At 37.6% G+C, this 27,297-nt stretch overlaps 1 protein-coding gene across 1 annotated transcript in view; it reads right to left on the bottom strand.

Moving 5' to 3' along the window:
- Positions 1 to 13,429: 13,429 nt before the first annotated feature.
- The window catches only part of LMAN1 (lectin, mannose binding 1), a 30,889-nt gene continuing 17,021 nt past the window's right edge, over positions 13,430 to 27,297 (bottom strand). The window contains exons 9-13 of the mRNA XM_032152135.2: positions 24,377 to 24,570; positions 24,175 to 24,245; positions 18,702 to 18,855; positions 17,031 to 17,152; positions 13,430 to 16,742 (exon numbers count right to left, since the gene is read on the bottom strand). Of these exons, the coding sequence (XP_032008026.1) occupies positions 16,706 to 16,742; positions 17,031 to 17,152; positions 18,702 to 18,855; positions 24,175 to 24,245; positions 24,377 to 24,570 (578 nt within the window). The 3' untranslated portion in view covers positions 13,430 to 16,705. The remainder of the gene's footprint in view (positions 16,743 to 17,030; positions 17,153 to 18,701; positions 18,856 to 24,174; positions 24,246 to 24,376; positions 24,571 to 27,297) is intronic.

Genomic DNA, 27,297 nt, shown 5'->3' with positions numbered 1-27,297 from the left:
TTTTACTTTTTTGATACATTTCAAAGTTGCAGAAATCAGTAACATTTCCCCCAAACTCTTCAATATGCGTGTCATTAACTAGTGCCACGTTTGTTTATAGTTTCTCTTTTCTTCTTGTGAAGCAAATTTTGTATCCAGTGCAATGCACAAACCTCTTAGGCACACCATTCAATGATTCCCCAAAAAGCACACATCTGTGTAACCCAAAACTCTCTCAAGATAGAAAACATTACTCTCACCTGGGAAAATTCCCCCATCCCCATTCCTGATCAAGGCCTACCCCCTAGCCCTAGAGGCAACCACCACGCCTTTTCTACCATAGATTGGTTTTGCCTGTTCTAGAATTTCATAAAACGGAAGCATACAGTTCATCTTTGTGTAAGGCTTCTTTCACTCAGCAAAATACTTTTGAGATTTAACCTTGTTGTTTTATGTACTAGTAGCTGGTTCCTTTTTATTGCTGAGTAGTAAGTATTCTATTGTTTGCGCAAATACAATCACTGTTCGTCTAGTCATTTTTCTGTTAATGAACACCTGAATTGTTCCCCATTTGGGGCGACAGTAAGTAAAGCTGCTATGAATATTGTTCTAGCTTTTTTTGTGGACAAAGATTTTAATTTCTACTAGGTAAATAACTAGGCATGGAATTTGCTGGGTTCTAGGGTAACTTACTGGGATACATTTAGTTTTATAAGAAACAGCAAGACCTTTCTCCAAAATGGTCATACTAGTTTATGTCTCAACAACTGAAACAAGAGTTCTAGTGGTTTCACATTTTGGCCAATATTTCATATTTTTTGTCCTTTTGATTTTAGCCATACTGGTGTTTATGGAGTGCTACTTTACTGTGATTTTAATTTTTTCCATTTCCAAGACAACTAACGATATTAAGCAGCTTTTCATGTAATTTCAAGTAAGATTTTCATGTACTAATTGGCCATGTATCTATCTTTCTGAAGTATTTGTTCAAATCTTTTGCCCAATTTTTTTGCATTTGTTATTGAGTTATAGGAGTTCTTCATATTTCCTAGATCCCAGGCCTTTGTCAGATATATTTTCCAAATATATCCTCTCAGTCTGGCTTGCCCATTTATTTTCTTAATGGCATCTTTTAACGTATAAAAGTTTTTAACTTAGAGTTGAATTTATCATTTAATAATTTTATGGTCATTGATATGGTCATTGCCAATCTGGGTCACGATACAGAAACTTTCAAGTTGCAAAGATACTTCCAAGTTGCAAAGATATTCTCCTACTTTTTTTTCTAAAAGCTTTATAATTTTGGCTTTTATGTTTACGTGTATGATGCATGACAAATTAATTTTTGTGTATAGTGTTAAGTAGGGGTCAAAGTTCAATGTTTTTCAGTTGTTTAGCACCATTTGTTGAAAAGACTTTCCCTTCCTGGTCTGATTATTTTGGCACCTTTGTTGAAAATCAAATAGCTATAAACCCCATTGATCGATTTGTTGATACTAATGCCACGCAGAGTTAGATTCCAGTCCTCCAGAGCCAGTCTACAAATCACGCAGAAAAACTGGTTGCTCTGTTTATAGTGACATGCAGCTAGCTAGTCTCCCCGCACCAAGAAAAGTGTAAATTCCTGCAGAAGAAAACCCATCTCTTCCATTTCAGTACATTCCTCACAATGCTATGCTCATACTAGAGGTCCAAACAATTACTGAATACAACAAAAGTCAGAGTCAAGTTACAAATGGTATTGTGGAAACTGTTGAAGCGTAACTATGGCAAAGAAGCATTTTAATATAATTGAGAAAATGGAGGGATAAACAGACTATTGTTTTATTTCCTTTCCAGATAGTCTATTTATGTTTAGAACTCTCTCAGTACTAATGTTACCAGTGGCGCGTGCGCGTGCACACACACACACACGTTGAACACAGGAGGAAAATAAAAATGAATGTGCATTGCATTGCTAAATAGTTTTTTATTTATAATTCGTATAGTCAATCTCCCCACTTCCTAAACTGATGAGGATGGGTTTTGGAGGCTTTTATTTGCTAACATTGATTTTAATTATTATATATACTAAACTGTTTGTAGCTCTCTCTGCGTTTATCTTGTGATGAATTATTTTTAAAGCCTACTACATATTGCATTCTAGGTGGTGAAATTCTTGAAAACTCAAACAATGGACTGAAAGTCATCCCTCTTTAGCATAGGGAAGCCAAATGTCCCATTGTCCTGACACTATTTCTTAAATTCAGTGACTACATAAATATATAACATTCTCACACACATATGCAAAAAGCTGAGTAGCTGACAACTCAGTCTACTGATTGACTGTATGATTTGGCCATTTTGAGCTTTGATCTGTCCAGATATAAAATTAAGGAAAACTAGGACATTAGTTAATCAAATAGATGCCTTATCTGCAATCGGATCTGCTGCTTGAACATATTAAGTGATCTTTTGCATGCTCACAACTGTAGTCTACATTTCTGTTTTCATTAGCCTATTTGATCTGAGAATGTTTGATGCTGATGTTTGTCTTCTATTCTTCATTACACAGTACATATTTTGCTTTTAAGCTTTTTGTTCTTTTGCATGCCATAGGTAAAATCAGGCAATATTCAAGGAATGCTGCTTCTTTTGCCCAAGTCTTAGCACCATCATTTTTGCTAGTTGCATTGACTTTTTTTTAAAAACGAACTTTAAGTTCCTGCAGAGCCAAGCATAATGTATTCTAGGTAGTTTATAAGCCATGATTTCTTTCAGAAAAATACAATAGACAAGGTTTCCACTAAATGTAGCCTTTGTACTTTCTTTGTTTCCTCCAGGTCATTAACCTTTTCACCTATAATCACCTTAGCGATAGGATTTAGGCAACTATTATGTAATTGATCATTAGCAAAAAAGCCTGGTGGCAAAAAAGAAATACTTTTCTTTTGAAACATATGATAAACACTTAACCTCTAGATTGATGTTTCATTTCTTAACTGATTATTAAAAGAATCTTAATTCTACCTTAAACATTTAAAAACTACACAGAGATTACATTTATTTCAGAATCAGTCTTCAAGTGGTGAAAAGTTGTTGGTGATATTCACATTCTATAATACCCAACTAAAATGTTGCTTACATTTTATATTTTATTTTTGTTATATTTTATATAGCCAAGAGAATGCCTTTATTTTTTGGAGGAAGGTGGCTGAAGTATTTAGGGGTGAAGTACATGACATCTGTAATTTACTTTAAAAACTATTAGCTACCATTTATCTATTTAATCTATAAGCAAATGTAGCAAACTGTAAGCTGTTGATTTTATGTCATAGGTATATATGGGTATTCATCCTACTATTCTACTTTTCTGTATGCTTAGAATTTCCATATGAAACAGTCCACAAATCTATTCATAGTCTTTGATAAGCCAAGTCTTATGACATAATTGTCATGTTATGCTTCCTGGTTTTTTTTTTTTTTCTCACATGCAAGATCAAAGAAGCCGCACTCTATGTTCTATGAGGCCCTTTTCTAGGTATAAGGTCTGAATTCTTACAATTTGAAGACTTTCTACTTGCTAAGAGGGTGAAGTTTAGAAAGAATGTAAAGATAGTTAAACCTACCATCTTTCATCTAAATAATTAAATTGAGGTCAATCAAAACATGCCTAGACCAGAAAGTGTTAAGCTGCTTTAAGAACAACATATAGATTCAGTTATTATTGTTCATTTCCATTCATACACGTAGAACATAGAACATAGTAGCTGCTGATGTTAGGGAACTGTTTACTTTAGAAGAACAACCTTTCCTTGGGTTAGAGGTAAACGGCAAAAGGAAAGGCATCTTAAAAAGCAAAGAGAAATAAACTGGAGAGCTGAAGAAGGTATGGCCAGAATGAATTTCCTTTGCTTTTTAAGGGAAATGAAGTAGCATGTACTCACTTCTCCTCAATCATTTGCTTTTGATACTCCTCATACTCCTCTCTAGTCATCCCTTGAGCTGCTGCAGGATCAGATGCACCTCCTTCTTCTTTATTTTCTTCAGACCCACCACCAAATCCTAAATTCTTTACCTGGTTACTTATCATACTTTTCATAAGGAAAGCCATTTTTTCTGCCCCAGAAAAATAAAACCAAAATTCAGACAAAAGCTGAAAAAAAAAAATCCAAACAAACTCAAGAGAAAACCTCCAAATATTCTCAATGACAGCAATACATTTAAGAGCAAAGGACTTTGCACAGCCTCATCTATTCAAGGGCATACTGATAGAGAAGAGTGGTTTGTCGGCTGTAAGCTGGATTAAAGTGGTGAACTCCTTAGTATATAGAGGCAGATGGTTCAGATTACTGAAGCATACAATCAGAGGCAACTGCCTACCTTCTGAATTAATACACTCAGCTAATTTCACAGGAAAAAGAAATCCCCACATCATCTACCCCCTTGCCTACCCCTTTCTAAATTTTTAATTATAGGCACAGCAGGGCTTCATCAAGAGTCCTGTTTCAATTAAATTAATCAGAGCTGACTGATTATATAGCTGTTGTGGAATTTCCAAATTCCAGCCCTTGAGCAAAACATCCTGTTGAAAAACTGAGTCCAATGAGACTCAAAACCCAGAATGCTTCATTAAGCAAAAATAATCCTTTTGATCCATCATTTTATCTCACTGGACTTTAAGTACTATGCAAGGATTTGCTTTTTAGTTTGCTTGAATTCGGTTTGCTTCAATAGTTACTGTGTCCCACACATAAATACACAACTGACAAATGCAAAGACCCAGACAACAAGGTCCTTGGTTTACATCTGGAAGATTATCTTAGCCTTCTCCTGCACGGAAATGTTACTTGTCTACATGGAAATGATGTGCTTGACACTTCGAGACTCTGATCCAGAAGGTAAGACCATTATGTGAGTCAAATCATCAATATGTAAGGGGTCACCTTTTTTCTCTTGCATAAAGAGTGCACCTCCTGGGTGCTCTGTTTAAGCTCACTAGTGTACTTGGATGAAACTGACAATGTTTTGTGTCCCACCAGATTCTCTATGGCTGTGGTTTTCTTCAGGTCAAGGGAAGAATTGAGTACAGCTAAGACTTTAATCTACACTAGTATCTTTCTAATTAAAGCATGCCAAAAAGGGTGGGGTGGGAAGGAAGAAATGTAATCCATTGTTATTTTATCTGAAGGCATGAGTCCTCTCAGAAAACAGGTGATTATCTCTCTGATCATATAGAATTATATAATCTGGATTCTTGCCTAAAATGCTTGCTTTATGTATTTTATCGTCTGCTTTCCCTTTTAGTAATCTATTTTAAAATGCTGCGTAAATGGTCTCAATATGAAAGGCTAAAAAAGATAATTCAGGGTGAAATATAAGCTGTACTCAGGGCTTCGAGGAGAATGTACATCAATATTGAGCTCCACTTTCACTTTTAGATGGGTTGCTTGGAACTTAACACGTTCACACCATTATCTCTAAATTACCATTTATAATAAACTACATTGCATGCCCATTGAGGAATGTTACTAATTAATGTTGTCTCATAGAACTTTTCAAACTATAAAATAAAAGCCACAGCCTTGTGTTTCTGTCTGTTCTGTCTACATTTTATTATAAGTAATTATTTAGATTTGTTATAAAATCTATTCTAAAAATTCCATTGTATGAGGAATTAGGAAATATTAATGGTGAGAGTGTCAATTCTAAATTCCAGCACCCATGTGTAAATGAGTTTCTCCCTGTCCAGTCCTTTTCTGAATGTATGTTTGTGTGGAGGGGATAGGAGGAGGGGGTGTCACGCATTATGGGGACTCTTCGGTGGTAGCTTCAGCAGGGTGGCCATGGAAGGCCTCCTGAGAGTGCTTTATGAAATCAAATATCTTATTATTTCCTCAACAGGTAATTCCATTGAGAATGAGGTCACGACTTAAAAAACTTTTTACTCCTCGATTTATTACAATGACCTTTGCCCTTGGACATTCAGGAACTACTAGCTGGTGTGTAGCATCTTTATTTTATTTTTTTTTTTGGAGACAGCCTCACTCTGTTGCCCAGGCTGTAGTGCAGTGGCCGGATCTCAGCTCTCTGCAACCTCCGCCTCCGCCTCCTGGGTTCAAGCGATTCTCCTGCCTCAGTCTCCCAAGTAGCTAGGATTACAGGCATGCGCCACCATGCCTGGCTAAGTTTTTGTATTTTTGGTAGAGACAGGGTTTTGCCATATTGGCCAGGCTGGTCTTGAACTCCTGACCTCAAGTGATCTGCCTGCCTCAGTTTCTCGAAGTGCTGGGATTATAAGTGTGAGCCACCAAGTCTGGCTGTAGAATCTTGTAGAAATGGTGGTAGAGTCTTCCATTCCTTCAGAAAGGGGAAATGAATGCCCTGGGTTCATGAATGGGACCTCTAGGTGTCCCCATCCCATGGCTGCCTACTGTCCTTGCATAGAATCCCCACTCCTTGCTGCAAGATTGCCCACTGCCTAGCTGCCAGCCTCCTCAGCCACACTCCCTTTGCTCGTTCTAATCACATTCATGTCCTTGTTGTCCCTTAAAGATTGCTCCCACCTATGTCCTCGTGGAACCCCCTGGCCTGTATTGCTCTTCCACATCTCTAGGTGGCTCACCTTTGCTTAATTCAGGTTTCTGTTCTCATTCACCTTCTTAGAGGGACTTCCCTGACCATCCTAAGATACCCCGCCTCCACTACCCCACCTTTTAATCCTCTATCCTATTCTGTTTTTCTTCATAGCACCGCACTCTAACTGAAAGTATATTTTCATTGATTTAGTTGTTTCCTTTCCATCTACTCCATTGGAATGTAAGCTCCGTAAGAGAGACCCATGCAATTTTGTTCACCCTTGCATCCCCATCTCTGAGAATCATGCTTGGCACATAGTAAGTGATCAATAAGAATCTTGAGGGAAAACAATGAATGAATGATTGCCACTAGGCCTAATGGCTTATTTTTGAGCAATTCACTTTCAATGGAAGTAATCAAGATACTACATCGGATGATGGAGGCACTTGGAGAGTTATATTCAGGCAAAAGTGAGACAGGAGAATAGGGTCTAGGGGCAGGGAACCTAAGGCCAATTCATGCTGACTTCCTGGAACTAAATTAAAAGGAAAACCCCAACTTTCCACACCTAAGTAACAAAAGGACTGGAAGCTACTTCCTTACTCCCTTTGCAACTCCCCGCCCCCAACCCCCACCAACTTTTTCTACATGGCAGATGGAAAATTCAAAGTATCTCTGATTGGTTGCTTTCTGCAACCAATCAGATATTTGCATAGGAGTGTAACTTTGTAACTTCACTTCAGCCTCTAATTTGTTGCTTTCCACAATCAATCAGATGCTTGCATAGGGTGTAACCTTTGTAACTTCACTTCAGTCTCTGATTGTTTGCTTTCGCAACCAATCAGACTGATTGCAGGCCACTACTTCATTTACATAGGGTGTACACCGAATAACCAATGGGAAACCTCTAGAGGGTATTTAAACCCCAGAAAATTCTGTAAAGGGGCTCTCGAGCCCCTATGCTGGGGCCACTTCCAGTCTGTGGAGTCTACTTTCATTTTCCATAAATCTCTGCTTTTGTTGCTTCATTCTTTCCTTGCTTTGTTTGTGCATTTTGTCTAATTCTTTGTTCAAAATGCCAAGAACCTGGACACCCTCCACCAATAACAGAAGTAGCATCTTAGTGCTTACAAATCCACCTCATAGTGGTTGCTGCCTTCTTTGCCAGCTCCCAGGATCAAGACTACTTGCCATAGTTTTTTAAAATCATGCCTCATTCTGATTTAATGGATCACCTTCGTAAACACAGAGTTGTTGTGGCCTACTCACCTTGAAAATTTTGATGGTATCTGACCCAAAGAATTTACTAAAGAAGCAATAATCCCATTAGTGGAATTAAATTTTAGAAAAATATCACATTCAAACAGCATAAATCCATTTTGGTCCTTCACCTGGGATTTTTCTTTTCACATCAAGTACCTAATTTTGCTCCTGTAATTAAAATTGGCTAGTGGTATCATTTCTCTTTTGACCTTCCCCAAGGAAATCATGGTGATTAGGTTGTCCTGTCTCAGTTGTTATATCCTCTTAGCGGGTGACACAACAACATTTCAGGGGTAGCCATGCAGCTAAACCTCTGTGCTCATGAAGGTCAGCAGAACCGAAGAAAAAAAAGGTCACCAAGTGCCAAGGCATGTGTCACCACACTTGGCTAACTGGCTAAGTGTAGAAATGATCTAAAGATGAGATTCACTGGGATTAATTTTCAACCTCTATTCTAACTGGGAAAAAAGAGGTAATATAAAAAGAGGAAAAGTCTTGGGAAATAGAAGGACCATTATGGAAACCACAGAGGAAATGAAACACGTAGTCCTAATCCTAATGACTGCCTACTGGAGACATTTTAGTGGTTTGTATTTTACCTAATAGAGTGTCATGTACATCATAGATGCTTAATACATATTTAATGAACTGTATTGAAATGCCAGGCCAAATAGCATGTTTGTTTTCATTTCTATAGGATTGGTTAATATTCTTGTAGATACAAACTCAAGGCTATATACCAGCTGTGCAAAGAAATTCCCCAGTCGTGACAGTATGGTTTTCATTGAGCTACAGGACCGAAGAGTCTCTTCAGTACTACCTTGGACCGTTGTTATCTGATAGATTGTGAGACCATTTGTGACTCTGTGGAGACTCAAAACATCTCAATCCTTTGTCTCCCAAAGTGGCCATTTTAAGAATGTATCCCAGGCTGATTCTTCTGTCTTCCAGAAATATTCAGCAATGTTATACCGAACGTTTCAAAATCTGTGTGTGTGTGTGTGTGTGTGTGTGTGTGACAGGGTCTCACTCTGTCACCCAAGCTGGAGTGCATAACCATGGCTCATTATAGCCTTGACCTCCTGGGCTCAAGCGATCCTCCTGCCTCTGCCTCCTGAATAGCTGAGACTACAGGCATGCACCATCACACGTGGCTAATTTTTTATTTTTTGCAGAGATGAGGTCTTGCTATGTTGCCCAGGCTGGTCTCAAACTCATGGGCTCAAGTGATCCTCCCACCTTGGCTTCCCAAAGTGCTGGGATTACAGGTGTGAGCCACCATGCCTAGCTCCTAAAGTATTTCTTTTGCCAACACTGTATGACTGGTCTATTTCAGTTCACAGACATCACTTTCTGGTGAGGTAATAACTGTACTTCTATTCTGTATCCTCTCTACCACAGAACTTCCATGCTGGTCGAGTGCTGAGTTGGTAGGCAATTCAGTGGTTGTTATTTTCTAACAGGACATACTGGCTTCCATGATCTGATTGTAAATTGCCATGCTGGTTCTACGTGGAAGGGGAAGATGGGCTGGGAACCAAAGATTAATTTACTTACTGTTTACATAGTGGGCTGACCAGTTTGAGCTGAGCTATGTTCATGCTTGGAATTCAGGTATATGTGGCAAATTGTAACATTCGTGGCATGGCTAGCAATAAGTCTATATGCATTAAGTACTAAGAAGGCTCTTTGGAGAGACTCATCCAGAGCAGACACAGTAAGTTTGCCTCAGTTGCAAAGCCTTAGTTCCCAGAGGCTTGAGGAATTCTGTAGTGTCTTTCACTCGGGTTCACCCTGGCCAAGGCTCATGAACCCATTAGGACTGTTTCCTAGAGATGGACCTTTAATTAAATAGTAACAGCCATTCTCACCAAGAACTCTGACACTGGGGCCCATGCATCACTGCTTTAGTATTTTCTTAACAGAAAGTAACATGCAGGCGGGAGAGAGTCATTCTTCTCCATTTGGCCACAAACTACCCATGATGGTTAATTTTACATGCCAACTTGACTGGGTCACTGGATGCCAGGATTATCTGGTTAAACATTGTTTCTGGTGTGTCTGTGAGGCTGTTCATGGAAGAGATTTGCATTTGAATTGGCTGACTGAGGAAAGCAGATGGTCCTGCCCAGTGTGGGTGGGCATCGTCCAATCTGTGAGGGCCTGAATAGAACAAAAAGCCAGAGGAAGGTTGGATTTGCTCTCTGCTTGAGCTGGGAACACTGATCTTCCTCTGCCCGGGACACTCATGGTCCTCAGGCCTTCAGGCTCAGATGGACTCTATACCATTGGCTCTGGCTTTCAGGCCTTCCGGTTATACAACTGGCTTTTCTGGGTCTCCGGCTTGCAGATGGCAGATCATGGGACTTCTCGGCCTCCATAATCATGTGAGCCATACCTTATTTTATATGTATATATGTGTATATGCACATGTGTGTGTGTATGTATTTAAAGGTTGTTTCTCTGAAGAACCTAATACACCACCCCACGGACCGGCTCCTGGAAGCCTCCATTGCTTCTGTAGGCAATGGCAGTCGTGAGGGTGCCTGGTCCAGATGGCAGAAGTGGCTGTTTGTTTGGCAGGAGAGTGAAATCCTCCCGAGTAGCAGTGGGGCCTGTGTGTGTGATGGAACATGGCGGAAATGGTGCCACTGCTGGGCTGACATGGCAGAAATGGCAGATCCAGAATAAAGAGCAGTTAAGGGCCAACACTGGGGATGACGCCATCAGGAGCAGCACCCAATGGACATCACAGGGGTTCAGAGAAGAGAAAAAGAGTTAAATGCCATGTGGCAGCTGACCAGGCAGCTTCTGGACTTATTTGTGAGGATCTGAGAAACAGAATGGGACTCCCAGCACTGCTGAGGACCGTTTCCCTTTTTTTACAACTCATGAGCAGGTAGAGAAAGAGCCAAAAATCCTGTGTTGTACTGTTCTGGGTCAGTTCTCTCTTTGATTTTCAGACGCATAGAATAACAATAGCTAACATTTATTGGGCACAAGCATCTTGTTTCTAAGTTCTATTTATGGTGCTGTTATCTCAATTATCACTCCATTTTAGAGATAAAAAAATGAGGTATGTCTCTGCCCTGACTCCAAGCCTATATTGCCTTCTGGCCATTTTCACTTGGCTAGTTATGTCAAAATCTATGTTCCAAATGGAACTTAACCCCTTCTTCCCTTGTCTTCAATTCCCATCCTTTTTCTTGTGTTCCCTGTTTTAGGACATCTTACATCTAATTCCACAAGCCAGAAACAGGGTATCATCTTACATTCTTCCTTCTCATTCACTCCTCACTTCTAATAGTCATCAGATGCTTGCTATGGCCTGAATGTTTGTCCCAACACTCCTATGTTGAAATCCTAACACCCAAGGTGTTACTACTAGGAGGTGGGGCCTTTTGTAGGTGATTAGGTCGTTAGGGTAGAGTCTTGATCTTCGACTTCCCAGTCTTCCAGAACAGTGAGCAATAAATTTGTTTTTTATAAGCCACCTCATTTATGGTACTTTGTTAGAGTGGCCCAAACTAACTCTAATTGTCCAATGCTACTATTGATAGCGTTTTGGCCTTCATTTAGGTCACCATTTTTCACTGGGAGCACTGCAGCTGGTCTCTCTCAAGTCTCCTTCCTCCAATTCATTCTCCATGAAGCAATCAGAGATTGCAATGTTTGAAATCCAAGTATTGCCTTTCTGCTTGACTTTCATGGCCTTCCATTACCCTCTGGATGAAGTCCAAGCTCCTTTACAGAGCCTTGGGATCTGGCCTCTGTATATCCCACCCAACCATCATTTTTCCCAGCATAGCAGAAAAAGCTTACAGGTTCTCACATAAACTACACTGTTTCTTAACTATGCTTTTGTTCGTTATTTTTTCTGCTTGGAGTAAGTTCTCTTCCAGTCCCGCTTGCACTATACATACTTTAGCACATGGCTCAGATAACATCTTCTGTGGGAAGCTTCTCTAACCTACAACCCTGCCTCAGACTCAAGGTTCTTCAAATACATGTGTGCATCAATTCTGAAAAATTCTTAGCTATTACACCTTTGAACCGTTCCTCATCATGACTCTCCCAATTCCTTCTAGAACTACTGGTAGACGTATGTTGTACCTTCTCACCAACTGCCCATTTATTGCATTTTCCACCATTTTAATATCTGTGTTGTACTCTTAGTAATTTGCTCAGGTCTACCTTCTAATTCAAGAATTCTTTTGAGCTTTGTCCCATCTGGTATCCAAATTTCATCCCCACCTCCCATATCGAAGTTGTGTTTTGGGTGGTTCTTTGGAACTCCAACTGTCTTATTTTTCAGTGTTTCATTCCTTCCTCATGATTTCTCGTCCTTTTACAAACTCTTCAGTATTTTTAATGTCATTTCAAGTGTACATATTTGTTGTCTTCTTCTGACTCTTCTATCATCTGATTCTTGGAGGTGCCAGGTTTCATTATTGTGTCTACTGTCACTCTTTCGTATTTTTCTGGTTTGGTTTATAATTTTTAGAGCTCATTTTAGTTAGGACTGGCTGTCCCTATGGTTGTCTAGTGATGTCTAATGTACTTTTGTTGTTAAATTATTGCTAATGAGTGGTTTTGTTTTGCCTTCTGGATTTTCCCAGACAAGAACCAATTTATACATTGTTTTTGACTTAAGAGAATTCCACACCATATAGGTAAAGCATACAGCTGGGCTTCAATTTCTTAACAAGAAATGTCCCCTTACCCAGAGCTCCAGGGACAGAAGCTTCCTATGCCTTCTCGGAGCTGTTGGGGTGGAAGTAAGAGGTCCTTTCAGCCCATTTCCACTGAAGGAGCAGCTCTTCCAGGGTCCTCACTTTATCCTAGTATCTGTTTGAGCCTCCTGGGTTTTCTAGGCCTAAAGCCATGTCCTCAATGCCACAAATGAATTTTCAATGACTATGTCAATAATTTTCAATGACAGTATCTAGGGCCTATGTATAGTCTAGCTTCTGCCACTCCCTACTACTAGTAGGCTTCCTGATCGGGTTTTAAGTTCTGAATTCTTTCGAACTCATCTATGTATTTAAATCTTTTATTTTATCCACCATTTGTCTTTACCAATTAGTCTATCATTTTTTGAAGCCTCCTTACAGACGCTCTTTTACTATGCTTATAACCATGCGAGATAAATATTATGAGGAAATTGAAGGTCACCTCCAGTAAGTGAGAGCCAGGATTCAAACCTAGATTTGTCTAACCTCAAAGCCCTACTCTTTTATTTTTTTTACCACATTAATCTCAGAATTGGAATTACTTGGTTAAATGGTACTTGTCAAAAAGATTAAAATATTTTTTAAACTACCACTAATTAGTAATGACTAGGAGTTCCAGCCTAACTACACTTCTGCCATCATTTGGTTATCAGAGGTATAAACATCGAGTACATTGTTTTAATTAGTTTGTATTTTTCATTACCAGAAAGGGTAAACAGTTATCCATGACCATTTCTATGTTCTCGTACCATGCTTCCACGTACTGCTTCTGCATGCAGCAGGCCACCTCGGGCAGAGCCTAAAGCATGTGATAAATGAAATGCTATCACAATACAGGTCCTGTCTGAAAAACAAATGGCAACTTATTATCCAAGATCAATGAAGGAAAAAGCAAATTTACTAAAATATTTCTTTATTTGAATAAGGTCAATGCCATTTCTTGAATTCCAGCTAGCATCAAATAATCAGGAAAAAAAAACTTGACAAAATGTTATCCAATTGAAATTGACAGTGGATAGAAAACCCTTTTAAACTTTAAGTAATGTCATAAAAGAAATAAACAAGCAACAGATAGATCTAAAAAGTTCCAAGTGTGGATTTCACATTAGATCTTATAAATTAAAAAAATCCTCAATATAATCATTTGTTCACCATCTTCTTTCGATAAGCACATGGACAGGGAAAGATAATCACACCTTAATATTCACAACTGCTATTTGTGTTCTTTACAAAAATTGTATCTCTGCAATGCAGTGAGGCAGGCAACTCCTTGGTTCAAGTAATTTCTATTTTCCCTAAGTTATCAAAAAGTACAACTGTCTGATATAAATTGTTACCATAATCACAATCAGGAAGGCAAAGAAGCTTTAGCAGGCAGGCTTGAAGATGGGAGTTTTCATGGCTTGACCATGAATGATCTCAAGATGATTTCATAAGATTAAAAGCCATCACAAAAATACTAAAAGCAACAAGTAATAATCTGGATTCAGTCTGTAGTTTCTCATGAACCAAGAGTTTTAATAACAGGAACAGTAAGTAAATTGTAGGTATAAAAGAATCAGTGCACATCTGTTAATGTCATTGACAATAAAAATATATTATCCTCTCAGCTCAGCTCTAAATTAACAAAACACCTATTTTTTTTTTTCCACTCCTCATTTTAGTGGTTCTCAAACATTGGTGTGCTCAGAATCTCCTGAGGTGCCTATTGAACAATGACATCCCAAAGCCCCACCCCTAAGATTTGATTCAGGTGGTCTGAAACAAGGCGCCATGACCCAGATGGTCCATGGATCATACATTGAGAAACACTGATATCCCCTTAATACATAACAAAACATTGTTTACTGTTTATGACTTCATTGTAAAGTTTTAAGCTGAATAAAACATTCAAACAATTATTAGAACACAAATAGGTACGTTAAATAAGGATATTAGCCATTATGCAATTGCATTTTCCTTTTAAAAGTAGCATCATAGACACAATGACTTACATAAAAATTTTAAAATCAATTTTGTTTTAATCCAAGGCACCTGTAAAACACTTGCTGGTGTGAGAGAAGTGAACAAATTCAATTATACAAAATAGTACAGAAATGAAAGAATCCTGGCAGTGATTGATTTTTCCACAGAGCAAACCTTTTTGTTCAGAAATGAGCTCCTTAAAGTCAATGATTTTGAGAAAAACCAAACTTCAAATAATATGATACACATTGTGTGAACTACTTTACTGAGTGATTTTCAAGCAAAGTATATCACGAACTATAAAAGATAAAAGGCTCATCCTCATGCTGTTTCACAATAGCCATCTCCATTTGTGGTAAGAATGATCAGAATGATTCCCCTTGAATTTCAGCCTGAAAAATGTATACTGCATAGATCTGGTATTCCTTTAATGCACAGGCACATATGACCATGGACTTTATAATACTGGATTTGGCAGCCTTTTATCTCAAGAAGATTTCTCAAGTTTCATAGTCTACGACTTAAATATTCTTCTGAAGGTATTTAATTTTTTTTCATGGAGCAAGAGTAAATTCTATGATGATGAAGCCTCTGAAACATGAATTTAAAAATGTTAACACTACAAAAGAAAAACGCTAGAGAAGCATTTTCTGTATTGAAATGACTGAAGTAAAGTGAGTTATCACTGGCATATTCTCTTTCAGTGTTCTAGGATAAATATCAACGTAAAAAGCAATGTGAGACTGTTTGCACACATAGCACTCGTTTGGTATTGCTATAATACGAGTTCTTCAGAAAGTCTTTATACATAGATTTTAGGTCGTTAGCCCAATCTGTAAATGACATTTGAGAGCAAACCTAGGGAGGCTTGGAATAATTCAACAGTACTATTTTATAAGATAGTATTGTTTGGAATTCTATGGCAAATGAAAGACAAACATTTTAGCTAAAAGAAGTAAAAGAGTATTTTGAAGGCAGCAAAAATCAGTATAAATCAGCTGTGAACAGAATTAAATTTGCATCTTAAAATGTCATTTACAGACTGTTTCTATGATACCTAGAAGTATGCACAAAGACTATAAAAACTCCATCCAGTCTGACATTTCAAGGTTAACTTTACTAACAAGTGCTTCACAATGTCCTTAGTTCTGGCACTAAAAGGAAACAATTAGAAGTATTCACTGTTTTTCAAATTTTGCCTTCAAGAATCTTAAAACTGCTCTACTACAGCCTCCTTGATTTAAAAGAGTATGCAAATGGTCACTAACCCCAGCCAGCATGAAGTAACTAATGTAAACCAGAATGTAGTGGCAGGTTTTGTAAATTTAAATCCTCAGATCATCCAATTTGAGCTAAATTTACATACTGTAGTAAATGGGAGAAATAAATTCCTTAAGTTACAAATATAAATATAAAAATTATTTTCATAATATTGACCTGACACCATTGGAATGAAGACATTCAAGAATATGGGCAATCATGAATGAATACATTACCAGGCAAAATACCTATAAAAGCCGTTCTCAGAGGAATGTTTCCACTCACAAGGTTTTTTAGGCAAAAAGCAGCTATTAATTTTCCTCTAAAATTTCCTTTAAAAGTGAAATATATCATTGATAAATAGAGGAAAAAAAAATGTCACTTAACATTTTGAAGTCTATTACCAGATCCTTAAAGCTCTCAGACAAAATATTCTTTGATTTCAAAGGAAGTTACATTAAGATGAAAGGACTGCAGGCCCAGGCCTTTGATTAGGAAGTCTGACCTCTAAAAAAGACTTTGGTTACAAAATAAACCTGAAGGGACTTCTTAATTAGACCTCATATTCTGGGAGGCATGAGGGCAAGTGTGTTTACGTTATACAGGGAAACCTGCAATATTGGAGACTTAGGGGGTAACATTCTTATCCAGGGGTTGCCCCCCCCCCCCTTTCTTATTTACCCTCTTACTGGTCAATATTCTGCTCAGTGGGTGCATCATACTGACCAGAAATTCACTGAAATTTAGACAGATTTACATACTGTGAACAAATTAAAATGTGGTTGTCTTTGCTTTAAGGTTTATTCTTAACTGCAAATCAATGTTTAAACAGTTATTTTATTAAAAAAATTTAATAATTTAGACTATGAAGCAATTTAAATACTTAAATTCCCTCAAAACAATATCATTTTGTACACAAATAGATGAAGTACACAGGAAAATGGTAGTCAAAAGAATTTTTTGGCAGCTGCTTCTTGCTGAGACCTAAGGAAAAAAAGAAACAAACACTCAAAGAAGTTCTATACACTTAACTTTGGAAAGAAACAAGACTGTTTAAAATGAAAATATCAATGCCTTTTGAAGTAGACAATGCATTAAGATAAACATATATTCTACACATGCACTTTATGTGAACTGAAATGTACAGAAATCACAATAAACTTAATTTTATAGGTGGTGAAAATTGTATTATGAACATAGATAACTTAGTTGAATATTTCTAATTAAACAGATGCAGAAAAATATTGGGTCACATTTTATCAAGAGACTTACCTATACATGATATAACCAATGAATAATACAGTTTGCACCACAACAAATATAATGAAGTGGACCGTAGACAAACATGATGGAAATGGTGGTAGTTCTGGGCATTTCGGCTTTTCATTTGATGGCTGTAAGGCAAATGACTTTCTATTACAGTTAGTCCAATTAGCAGTTTGGAAAAAGAAATAAATGTGAAATCTTTATAAAACTCAGTTTGCTATATAAACAAGTATTTTCATTTTTTCATCCCCCAGAAAACCTTCTATCCCCTTAACTTCTACTGACAACTGTTTTTGAAGGAGTAGTCGACACTGGAAGGCCTCCACCTTTTTACTACCCAGTCACTAACTCACTGCCACCTGGTTCCTGTCTGCATTATGGTATATGATGATGTTACTGTCCCTGAGGTCACTGAGACTAGGGTCACCACAGACAACTCCTCTGGACACTCCCAGTTCACGCTTATTGTAGTAGTGTGATTATTAACAGCACCCCCTTCATTCTCAAAAGTGTTCCAGGTCAGACAGTAGATTACATGATTACCCTACCAATGACCTACTTGACAAATAGAATGGCCTTTTCTCAGTCCTCATTCTCTACAATCTCATAGCATTCAACATTATTCACTGGCGTTCTGAAAAATATTTCTTTCCCTATATCCCTGAGTATTCCTTCTATTATAAGGAGGCAATTAAATACCAGGAACAAAGACTTCATCCAAGTACCCAGAGAGAATGGCTTCTAAGATTAGTTGTTCCCAATATAGTTATATTTGTGGGGCAAAGTTCTTCAGTGAATTGATAAACACAGTATCAATTTGGTCACTGCAACAAAGGCAATGTAGGACAAAAATAACCTCAAACAGAACTAAGGGGACAGATAATAATGCTTTGGATGAGAGGTCATGATCAGTAAGAAAACCATTAAGCCATCTTTGAAAAAAAATGTACATTCAAGGCATATATACAGGAATATAGTTAAGAGAGTTATCAAAAAATATAAAGGAGACAAGATTAGAAGTGAAGACCTAAGTTTTCTCCCTTTCCTACTTACTAGCTACTGACCTTGGGAGAGTCAGTTTAATGTAACATTATTATTAATGTATATTTCCTAAAGGACATCAAATGTTTTAAAAAGCTTTTAAAAAGATAAAACACGACATAAAATATACGGGATTGAGATTTCTGCTTCTGGTAAGGCAGACTAGGAAATATGGGCCAACCATATCCCAAATATGTCTTATAGAAGACAACCAGCAGAGTCAAAAACATCCAATCCAATCCAAGCACACGAAACCTGGGTGAAGGTAAATGAAGCTAACAAGATAGCAAGAAATTACCAGATTAGAACCTTGAGGAAAAAATAGGCCAAAGAAATACACTTTAAGCAATCCATGGGTCAGAGAAGACATTAACATGGAAATCAGAAAATATTTCCATGAAATGATAATATAAATATTACATATTAAAAAACTACGACTGCTATGGGAACTGTTCTTCCACCTTCAATAACTAGAAAACCAGGACACATGGAGATCTGCAAAGTATGGGACAATTCTACCTTAAACATTAAAAATAAGCATTAGCATTAACTAAAGGGTTAAAATACTTGCAGTAGAGTATGAGTTCTTCCTTTCCTAAAGATTGTAATTATAAAAGGAAAAGGAAACAAAGTTACCATATTTCGCTGCACTAAGTTATCTATGTCCCTCTTTACTATGTGCAGGTGCTCTTTGATGTCAATGAAGTGCTGTGTTGTCTCATAGGCGCCTCCAGCAGAGCCAGGGTGCTGCATTCCACTGACCAGTCTGACGGTTTCACTCATGGAATTTCTGAAACAGAAAGTCTCTTGATACAATAAAATCACTATAAAGATTATTTTTTTTTCGGCCACAGATCTCCAATACTTTTACTTTTCAAGTCCAATATATTACATCATTAAAAAAAAAACAAGTAAAGAAGTATTTTTAAAAATCAAGCTGTGTTCAAAATTGGAAAATAATTTATAAAACAACATTATGCCTTTATATTTTACTAAAGGTCATCTAAAAATACCATGTAGAAAATACTACTAGGTAATTTGTGTTAAAACCAATAGTATAAGTGGATATTGAATATAATGGATGATATTTTAATGAAGTTATAATAAATCTTTCTAGGTGTTCAGCTGTACAGTAAAGGACTAGTGCCAAATGCAATCATTTCCTATAGGCACACTCACACACACAGACTTGTCCGCTCTGTAGCTGCACATATAGATGATTTCACTCATATAGCATATAGTAGGAGACTAATGGCTTTGTGACCCTGAGGACGGGGTCACAATTCTGATTTCCTACGAGTGCCTTCAACAGTTATGGTTCAATTTGGAGGAATAAATAAATAAGTTATTTCATTGGAGTCAAATGTAGTTTAAAAAGTAAGAGCTTTACCAAAAGAAAAAAAAAATAGAAAGACTCAAATTACTTAAAAATAACACTATATGTCAGACAGAATGTTAAATATAACGTTTAAAAAATTATGTTTGAGTTACATGAGCAGTGAAGACTTAAAAGTAGTTACAAAATATCTCAAGTGCTTTTGAATCAATGTCATGTGTTGATTAAAATTTCTTTCAATGGCACATATGCCCAAGAAAATTCCTGTAGGGCTAAGCTTTTCCACTGAAACTCAAATTAAGCATAACATTTTAATATAACTAAAATAATACCAAGACCAAAACCTCACAGAGTATATAACGTTGTCACATATCTGTATTTAAGAAATTCTGCCTCCCAGAAGCATGAACTTGCTTAGGTATAAATGTCTTTTTAATATACCAAAGATTGAGTCACTTAATTTGCTCCTACTCAGTCATTCATTCATTTGCCTGTTCATTCTGCTAACATTTATTTCATAAGTGCTGTGAGCCAGAGAATATTTAGGGATATAAACTTTGCAAGAAGAATGAAATATCTGCCCTGTGGAGATGAATTGTCTAGCAGGAAAGCAATGTGACAGAAGCACGACTAGAGCTCTACAAAGAAAGATGCATTTAGCTGAGTGTCAAAAAATGAAGAGGAGCCTATGGGGATAGAATTGTGGTGGAAGGAGGTCATAGTTGGTTTAGGAAACAGGTCAAGTGGAAAGACGGCTGGACAGAACCCTTGAAAAGAATACCTTTTAAGGGACTATGGAAGGAGAGCAAGTGAAGATAACTAAATGGAAGCAGAGGCCAAAGAACACCAGGAGTGAATGGTGTATCAGAAGTCTTGAAAGGGAAGTTTTGAGATGGAGAAGTGGGAAGAGGCATCAACTGCTACAGAAAAGCTACATGCTTTCTAAGATCTCTTTCTGCTAAAAAAAATTTCTATGATTCCTTAAGAATATAAAAATCCACAAAGAAACAAACTACCCTTTACATTAAAGGCAAATATTTTCTATCTCTTTACATTTTTTCTGAAGCTAAATCCTAAAGAAAAAGGTCCAGAGGACTAGTTCAGAAACTTGAACTCAGTTTTTATATTAACTTATTGTATGCATGACATTTGTTCTCAGTAAGTGGGAGTTTGCAAGGATTGTTAACTCCTCTAAGAAAGGGATTCTACGGATAATACAACTGGACAGCTAGGATGTCCTGACAACTAGTTACATCTTTAGATGTCCTAGTACTACTGTTAAGTGAAACATGCAAAGCACAAAAGAGTATCTAGAATATGCTACCCATCACAGAAGAAAGAAGGGGACTTCAGAAAATAAGGGCTGGCTGCAGTGGCTAACGTCTGTAATCCCAGCACTTTAGGAGGCCAAGGCGGGTGGATAACCTGAGCTCAGGAGTTCGAGACCAGCCTGGCCAACATGGAGAAACCCCATCTCTACTAAAAATACAAAATTAGCCAGGCATGGTGTCAGATGCCTGTAATCCCAGCTACGCAGGAGGCTGAGGCAGGAGAATCGCTTGAACCCAGGAGGCAGAGGTTGCGGTAAGCCAAGACTGCAGCACTGTACTCCAGCCTGGGCAACAAGAGCAAAACTCTATCTCAAAAAAAAAAAAAAAAAGGAAAGAAAGAAAAGAAAAAGAAAATACGTATATGCAGAAGAAATACAGGAAGAACAAACCGGAAGCTAACAGAATTGGTTACCAACAAGGAATGGATGGGAAACAGCTGGAAAGAAGGGGAGGATGGCAAAGTGGTAGCAAGGATGAAGAAGCGATATACACATGCTCTGCCCCTTAGAACCATAGTATTCACATACCCAAAATACAAACAATTTAAATCCACCAGCATATAGGAGGAATATAAACATTAACAAAGAATCTAGCTGGATCCTAAATGAATAACATCAGCCATAATGAAAAGAGTAGGAAAAAAGAGAACTACACTAAGAAACTATCTGGAAAAGAGTATCTGGGCTGGATACTGTAAAGCTAGAGATAAAAGGAACTTTACATAAACTTGTCAGTAAATGTCTTTCTCACAGGGATACCAGTTAACAATTTGAAACCACTTTGTGTGTACTTATGTGCATACTCAAGTGGAACCAATAAGTTATTATGTTATAGACACAGATAATTAAGAACCAGGTTTCTCCCTGTTGGAGGAAGAATTTTCAAATAAGACAAGGGGGAAAGTTAAAAATTAACTCTGTAGTGTTCAGTCCAGCCAGAATCCAAAATATCTGCATAATCTCATGGTTTAACACAAAAGTAGGTTGACAGACACGGAACTACAGACTCATGTACATGCATGGGTTAGTATACATACGTATATTCCCTAGCTCTGTCCACTAAGAAGCCTACAGGTAATGGCTCTGTGGTAGTAATGAGCATACCTAGTGCCCAGAGGGTGGTTTTCAAATACCTTTCTCAAGAAAAAGGAACCAGGGCTCACTGAGAGCAGGGAAAATACAAGATGATCCTAGAAGACAGTGCAGTACCATAAATTTTTAAAATGCTCAAAAAAAGATGGGGGCTTGTTGAGAGAACAAGGACCCCAACATGAAGGAGCTCAGAATGACCATACCTGAAACAATCTGAGCAGCAAAATAAATAAGGAGAGTGTTGGATTGTAACCTATGGAATAAATATCCATGAGTCTGTACCGATCTAAATAAATAACTAAATAAATAAATGGGAGAAAAAAGATAGTTGGTCCTGACAGCAGAATTCCAATGAACAAATATGGAGGGAATTATTTCGAAATATAAACATTGGGGCCAGGCATGGTGGCTCACGCCTGTAATCCTAACACTATGGGAGGCAGAGGCAGAAGGACTGCTTGAGCCCAGGAGTTTGAGATCAGCCTGGGCAACATGGCAAAATCCCAACTCCAAAAAAAATAGAAAAATTAGCTGGGTGTGGTGGCATGTACCTGTAGTCCCAGCTACTGAGGAGGCTGAGGTGGGAGGATCATTTGAGCCCAGGAGGTTGAGGCTGCAGAGAGCTGTGATTGCACTACTGCACTCCAGCCTGGGCAACAGAGCTAGACCTTGTCTCAAAAAAATAAATAAATACATACATAAAAATAAAAATTAAAAAAAAATCAGCATTTGGCAAAAACCACATTCTTGTTACAGGCAAGAAACATCAATGGATGCTAAAATGAATGAGCAGAAGTTTGAAATGGATACTTACATAGTCTCAAAGTACCTTCTCCAAAATACTAACCACAAAGGGAAATACAGTAACTTTAAAGTAGAGATGGCAATAGGAAACCACCATAACCAAGTGATCATGGCCAACATCATCAGTAATATCTTATCAATCTTATATAATAATATATATAATATATATTATATAACATATTATTATATATAATATCTTCTTATCAAAATGTGGAACTTCCATCCAACCAAACCCAAATCAAAAGGTATTAACTGATTAATGCTCTTGGAAAATGTCAAGGTCATGAAAGACAAGGAAAGATGAACTACTGCAGACTGCAGAAGGCTAAAGGGAAAAAATAACTAAACGTAATGCGTGATTGTGGATAGGATCCTGGAACAAAAAGGCCTTGGTGGAGAAACTGATACAATTTTGAATAGGTCATTAATTTAGTTGATTGAACTGTATCAATGTTAATTTCCTGGTTCTGACAATTATACCATGGTTATGTAAATTAGAGAAAGATGGGTGAAGGGTGTACAGAAACTTCCCATACTATTTTTGTAGCTTCTGAGGTCTAAAATTAGATCAAAATAAAAAGATTTTTAAAAAGGGTTGTGTTACATGATCCAGTCTATTTCTAAAAGGATTCTATTCATTTAACTAAACTATTTGAAGGGCTAAACTATTCACTTAGCATCATAAATATTTCAATCACGAGTTCAGATTATGAAGATTTTTTAAAATGCAAAGAGAAAAACTGAAGAACTATAAATTTACAGTTATAAGTTAAGTGCCTTTAATCTCTAGACACCAGGTATAATCACCTTCTGTTTGATCTAACCCTGTTTAATTCTCCAGTCCTAAAGAACTCACCTTGACATTCTTGTTTGTCAAGGGTTCTATCGGTTGGGACAGTGCTCTAAAATGTTAGGTTATGGAAACATGACACTTTGGTTTGTTATCTCTGCTCCAGGCATTGAAAGCTATTAATTATTTGCATAAGTCAATAATTCTCATTAGAAATTTATTGTTCAACATTCTAAGGACACAATTATCTCCTCTCTGCTCCAACTCTGTCCAGTCTCTCTGAGAGTAAAAGATGGCAATGAAAAAGAGGTAGTCACACATATTATGTTCAAAATGGTTTCATTCCATCAAAAAGAATTTCCTGCATCAGGTCTGCTTGTATTACAGTCTTACAATGCTACACATATTTATTCCCCTAGTACTTTTCATAAAATTGTTATATATCATTTCATATTCTTTTTATATTTTATAAATATAAGAACATACCTGGCTCTGTCAAGTAACTGACAAATCTCTTTAAAAGATGCCAAAACATTTTTTCTTTTCCAGCTCTGAACAATTAGAAACTTTAGACATGTTTGCAGTTTTTGAATATTAAAAGTTGCTGTATTTATGGTCCCCTATTTGTAAAACGAATCTAGAATGGAATTCTTACCCTTATGCAGAAATCTTACAATACAGTGCTTGCACACCTAAAGTCACAAATTTAGGATAAAAAAAATCACGTAACACACAGACACTACTTTTACATACTTACTTCATTTCATTTACTTGTCTCAGAATCTCATGCTGAGTTTTCACAACAGTATCCAGTTCTTGCTGAGTGATCTGGAGGAAGAAACAATGACGAGCAAGCTGAATAATCCACATTCTATGAGCACATAGTACAGTGGCCCTTCTTCTTTACTTCCCTTCCAGCAAAGGGTAAATGGGGCAATCTGCATATTCTGCAAGCCCACCTGCCCATGCTGCCCAGGCATTCCTGCTCCTCTTTTAGAGATTTCCTCTGTTAAGGAAGAGACATATCTTCTCTGTTCATCAAGAATCATATCTAACTGCCGGTTCAGCTGCTTGATTTCGAGATGAATACGATTCTGTCCTTCAAAGACTTGTCTTAGCTCTCGATCTCCTACACTCTCAAATACCTCCTCCGCTGAAAAGGAAAGAAATAAAAATGATCAGAGTCACCTACACATACATAGTTTTCAAAATACCGTTAAGTGACCAAAGTGCCAACATTCAGCAAAATTAGGACATTACCATCATAGTGGTACAATCTCCCAAACAGAAAATATGCAGATAATTAATTCAATAATGATTAAATTATTTGTTTTCTGCCATTTCAGGTGATTGAACACTTATTATAAATTGGGTTTAAATTTTTTTATTTAAAAACAATTTTTCTTGGATAATCTCAGGAGGGATCAAAATGGCTAACCAGATGCAGGTAGTATGTGCCTCCTCCATGGAGAAAAACCAGAGTAGTAAGTAGATATTGCGTTTCAAATAGATTGCCTAGGAGAGAATGCTAGGATTCATCAGAGAAGAAATGGGAAGCACCAAAATAAGGAGAGAATTTGAGGCAGCTTGCCCAGCCAGGAGCTGACTGAGCACCAGAAGGGCTCCTAGATGATAGGAAACAGTAAGAGAGAAAACCCCAGGGCCCTGCAGTCCAAAATGGGCTTTTATGATCCTGGCTACAGGAGAAACCTTTGACCAACTAGGGCCATGGGCTGGACATATGGAACTGCCTAAATATTGCACAGAGATGTTGCTCCATAAAGGGAAACCACATGGAATCCCACAGGCATTTGAGCCTACAACAGCTCCAGCTGGGCACCACTGTTGATAGCCTAGAAACCGGGGATCTACAGACATGGCTGCAGCCGCTGCAATGTTCCAAGGAGAGAAGGGGGGACACTGGTCACTCCCATGCACCCCTAGGAAGGTCCCTACTGCCTTGCTGAAGGGTGCTGCTGATACTGAGACATGAGTAGACAGTACTCCCCACAGCTTCTTGCCCATGCTGCTTACCTGGGAGGGACCCTACCCTCTCTGGTCCCAGACCCAAGGTGAAATACTGAGAGTTTAATGGAGGGTTGTGCCCCACCCTCAGGCTATGTTTGGGCTGACAAGGCTGTAGCTGCCACCTGGCCAAGGAGAGACAGGGTAACCAGGCTCTCCTATGCATATGTAGGACAATACCCACTACCCTGCAATAGACTCCTGTGAAACTGAGATGTGAGCAGACTGCATTCCTTACAGCTTCTTGCTCATGACACCTGCCTAGGAGGGGCCCTGCTCTCCCTGGTCCCAGGCACAAGGCACAATTTCGAGAGTTTGATGCTGGGCTGTGCCCTATCCTTAGTCCGAGTTCAAGCTGATATGGCTGCAGTTGTTGTCTGGCTAAGGAGAAAAACTAAGAAAATAATTGATGACAGCTTCCAAAGTCTAGCAAAAGAGTTAGATGTCCAGATACAGGAGGCCCAGCAATCCCCAGAAAAATATATTGCAAAAAGGATTTCACTACAGCATATTATATTCAGAATGTCTAAAGTCAATGTGAAATAATTTTAAAATTAGCAAAAGTACTTAGTCACTTATAACAGAAATTCCATCAGATTAACAGCAGACTTTTCAGCAGAAACCTTACAGGCCAGAAAGGAATGGGCATTCTCAAAGTGCTAATAAAAAAAAAAACTGTCAGCCAAGAATTTTATATCCTGCCAGAATCAGCTTCATAAATGAAGAAGAAATAAAGCCTTTCCCAGACAAGCAAATGCTGGGGAAATCTGTCATTACTAGACCAGCATGACAGGAAATGCTCAAAGCGGTCTTAAACATGGAAACGAAAGGTCAATATTCACCATGATAAAAACAGAAATATAAAATAAAAGTTCCTATAAAACAATCACACAGGGGAGGAAGATTAAGAATCAAATGACAACATGACAGAATTTCATCAAATGACAAAGACAAAGATGGAAAAAAGAAAGGAACAAAGAATTTATAAGACAACTTGAAAATAATGAACACTATGACAAGAACAAAGCCTCATATATCAATATTAACCTTGAATGCAGATGGATTAAATGTTCCACTAAAAGATACAGACTGGCAGAATGGATTAAAATACATGGCACAACTATATACTGCCTACAAGAAACTTACCTTATTCATAAAGACACACACAGACTGAAAGTAAAGAGGCGGAAAATGATAGTCCAAGCAAATGGAAACCATAAGTGAGCAGGAGTAGCTATACTTATATGAGATAAAACAGACTCAAAAAAGAAAAGACGAAGAAGGTTATTATATAATGATAAAGGGATCAATTCAGCAAGAGGATGTAACAATCCTAATTTATATGCACTCAACATTAGAGCATCAAAATTCAGAAAATAATTATTACGAGACCTAAAAAAAGAGAAAGACAGTAATACAATAATAGTGGGAGAATTTAACACCACACACACAACACTAGATAGATTGAGACAAAAAAATAACAAAGAAACACTGGGCTTAAATTGGACTTTAGACCAAATGGACTTAGACATTTACAGAACTTTCTACAATAACTATGGAATATACATTCTTTTCACCAGCACATAGAAGACTCTCCGAAACAGACTACATATAAGGCCACAAAATAAGTCTTAGCAAATTTTTGAAAATCAGAATCATATCAAGTGTCTTAGACCACAATGGAATGAATCTAGAAATCAATACTAAGAGGAACTTAAGAAACTAAAAAAACACATGGAAATTAAACAGCATGCTCCTGAACATTCACTTTATCAATGAAGAAATTAAGACACAAATGTAAAAATTTCTTGAAATGAATGAAAATGGAAACACCAAACCAAAACAGCAAAAAGCA

The sequence above is a fragment of the Hylobates moloch genome, unplaced genomic scaffold (assembly GCF_009828535.3).
Source record: "Hylobates moloch isolate HMO894 unplaced genomic scaffold, HMol_V3 SCAFFOLD_5, whole genome shotgun sequence".
Taxonomy (NCBI): domain Eukaryota; kingdom Metazoa; phylum Chordata; class Mammalia; order Primates; family Hylobatidae; genus Hylobates; species Hylobates moloch.
The sequence above is the reverse complement of the archived record's forward strand: the minus strand, read 5'-3'. Positions and strand labels throughout refer to the sequence as shown.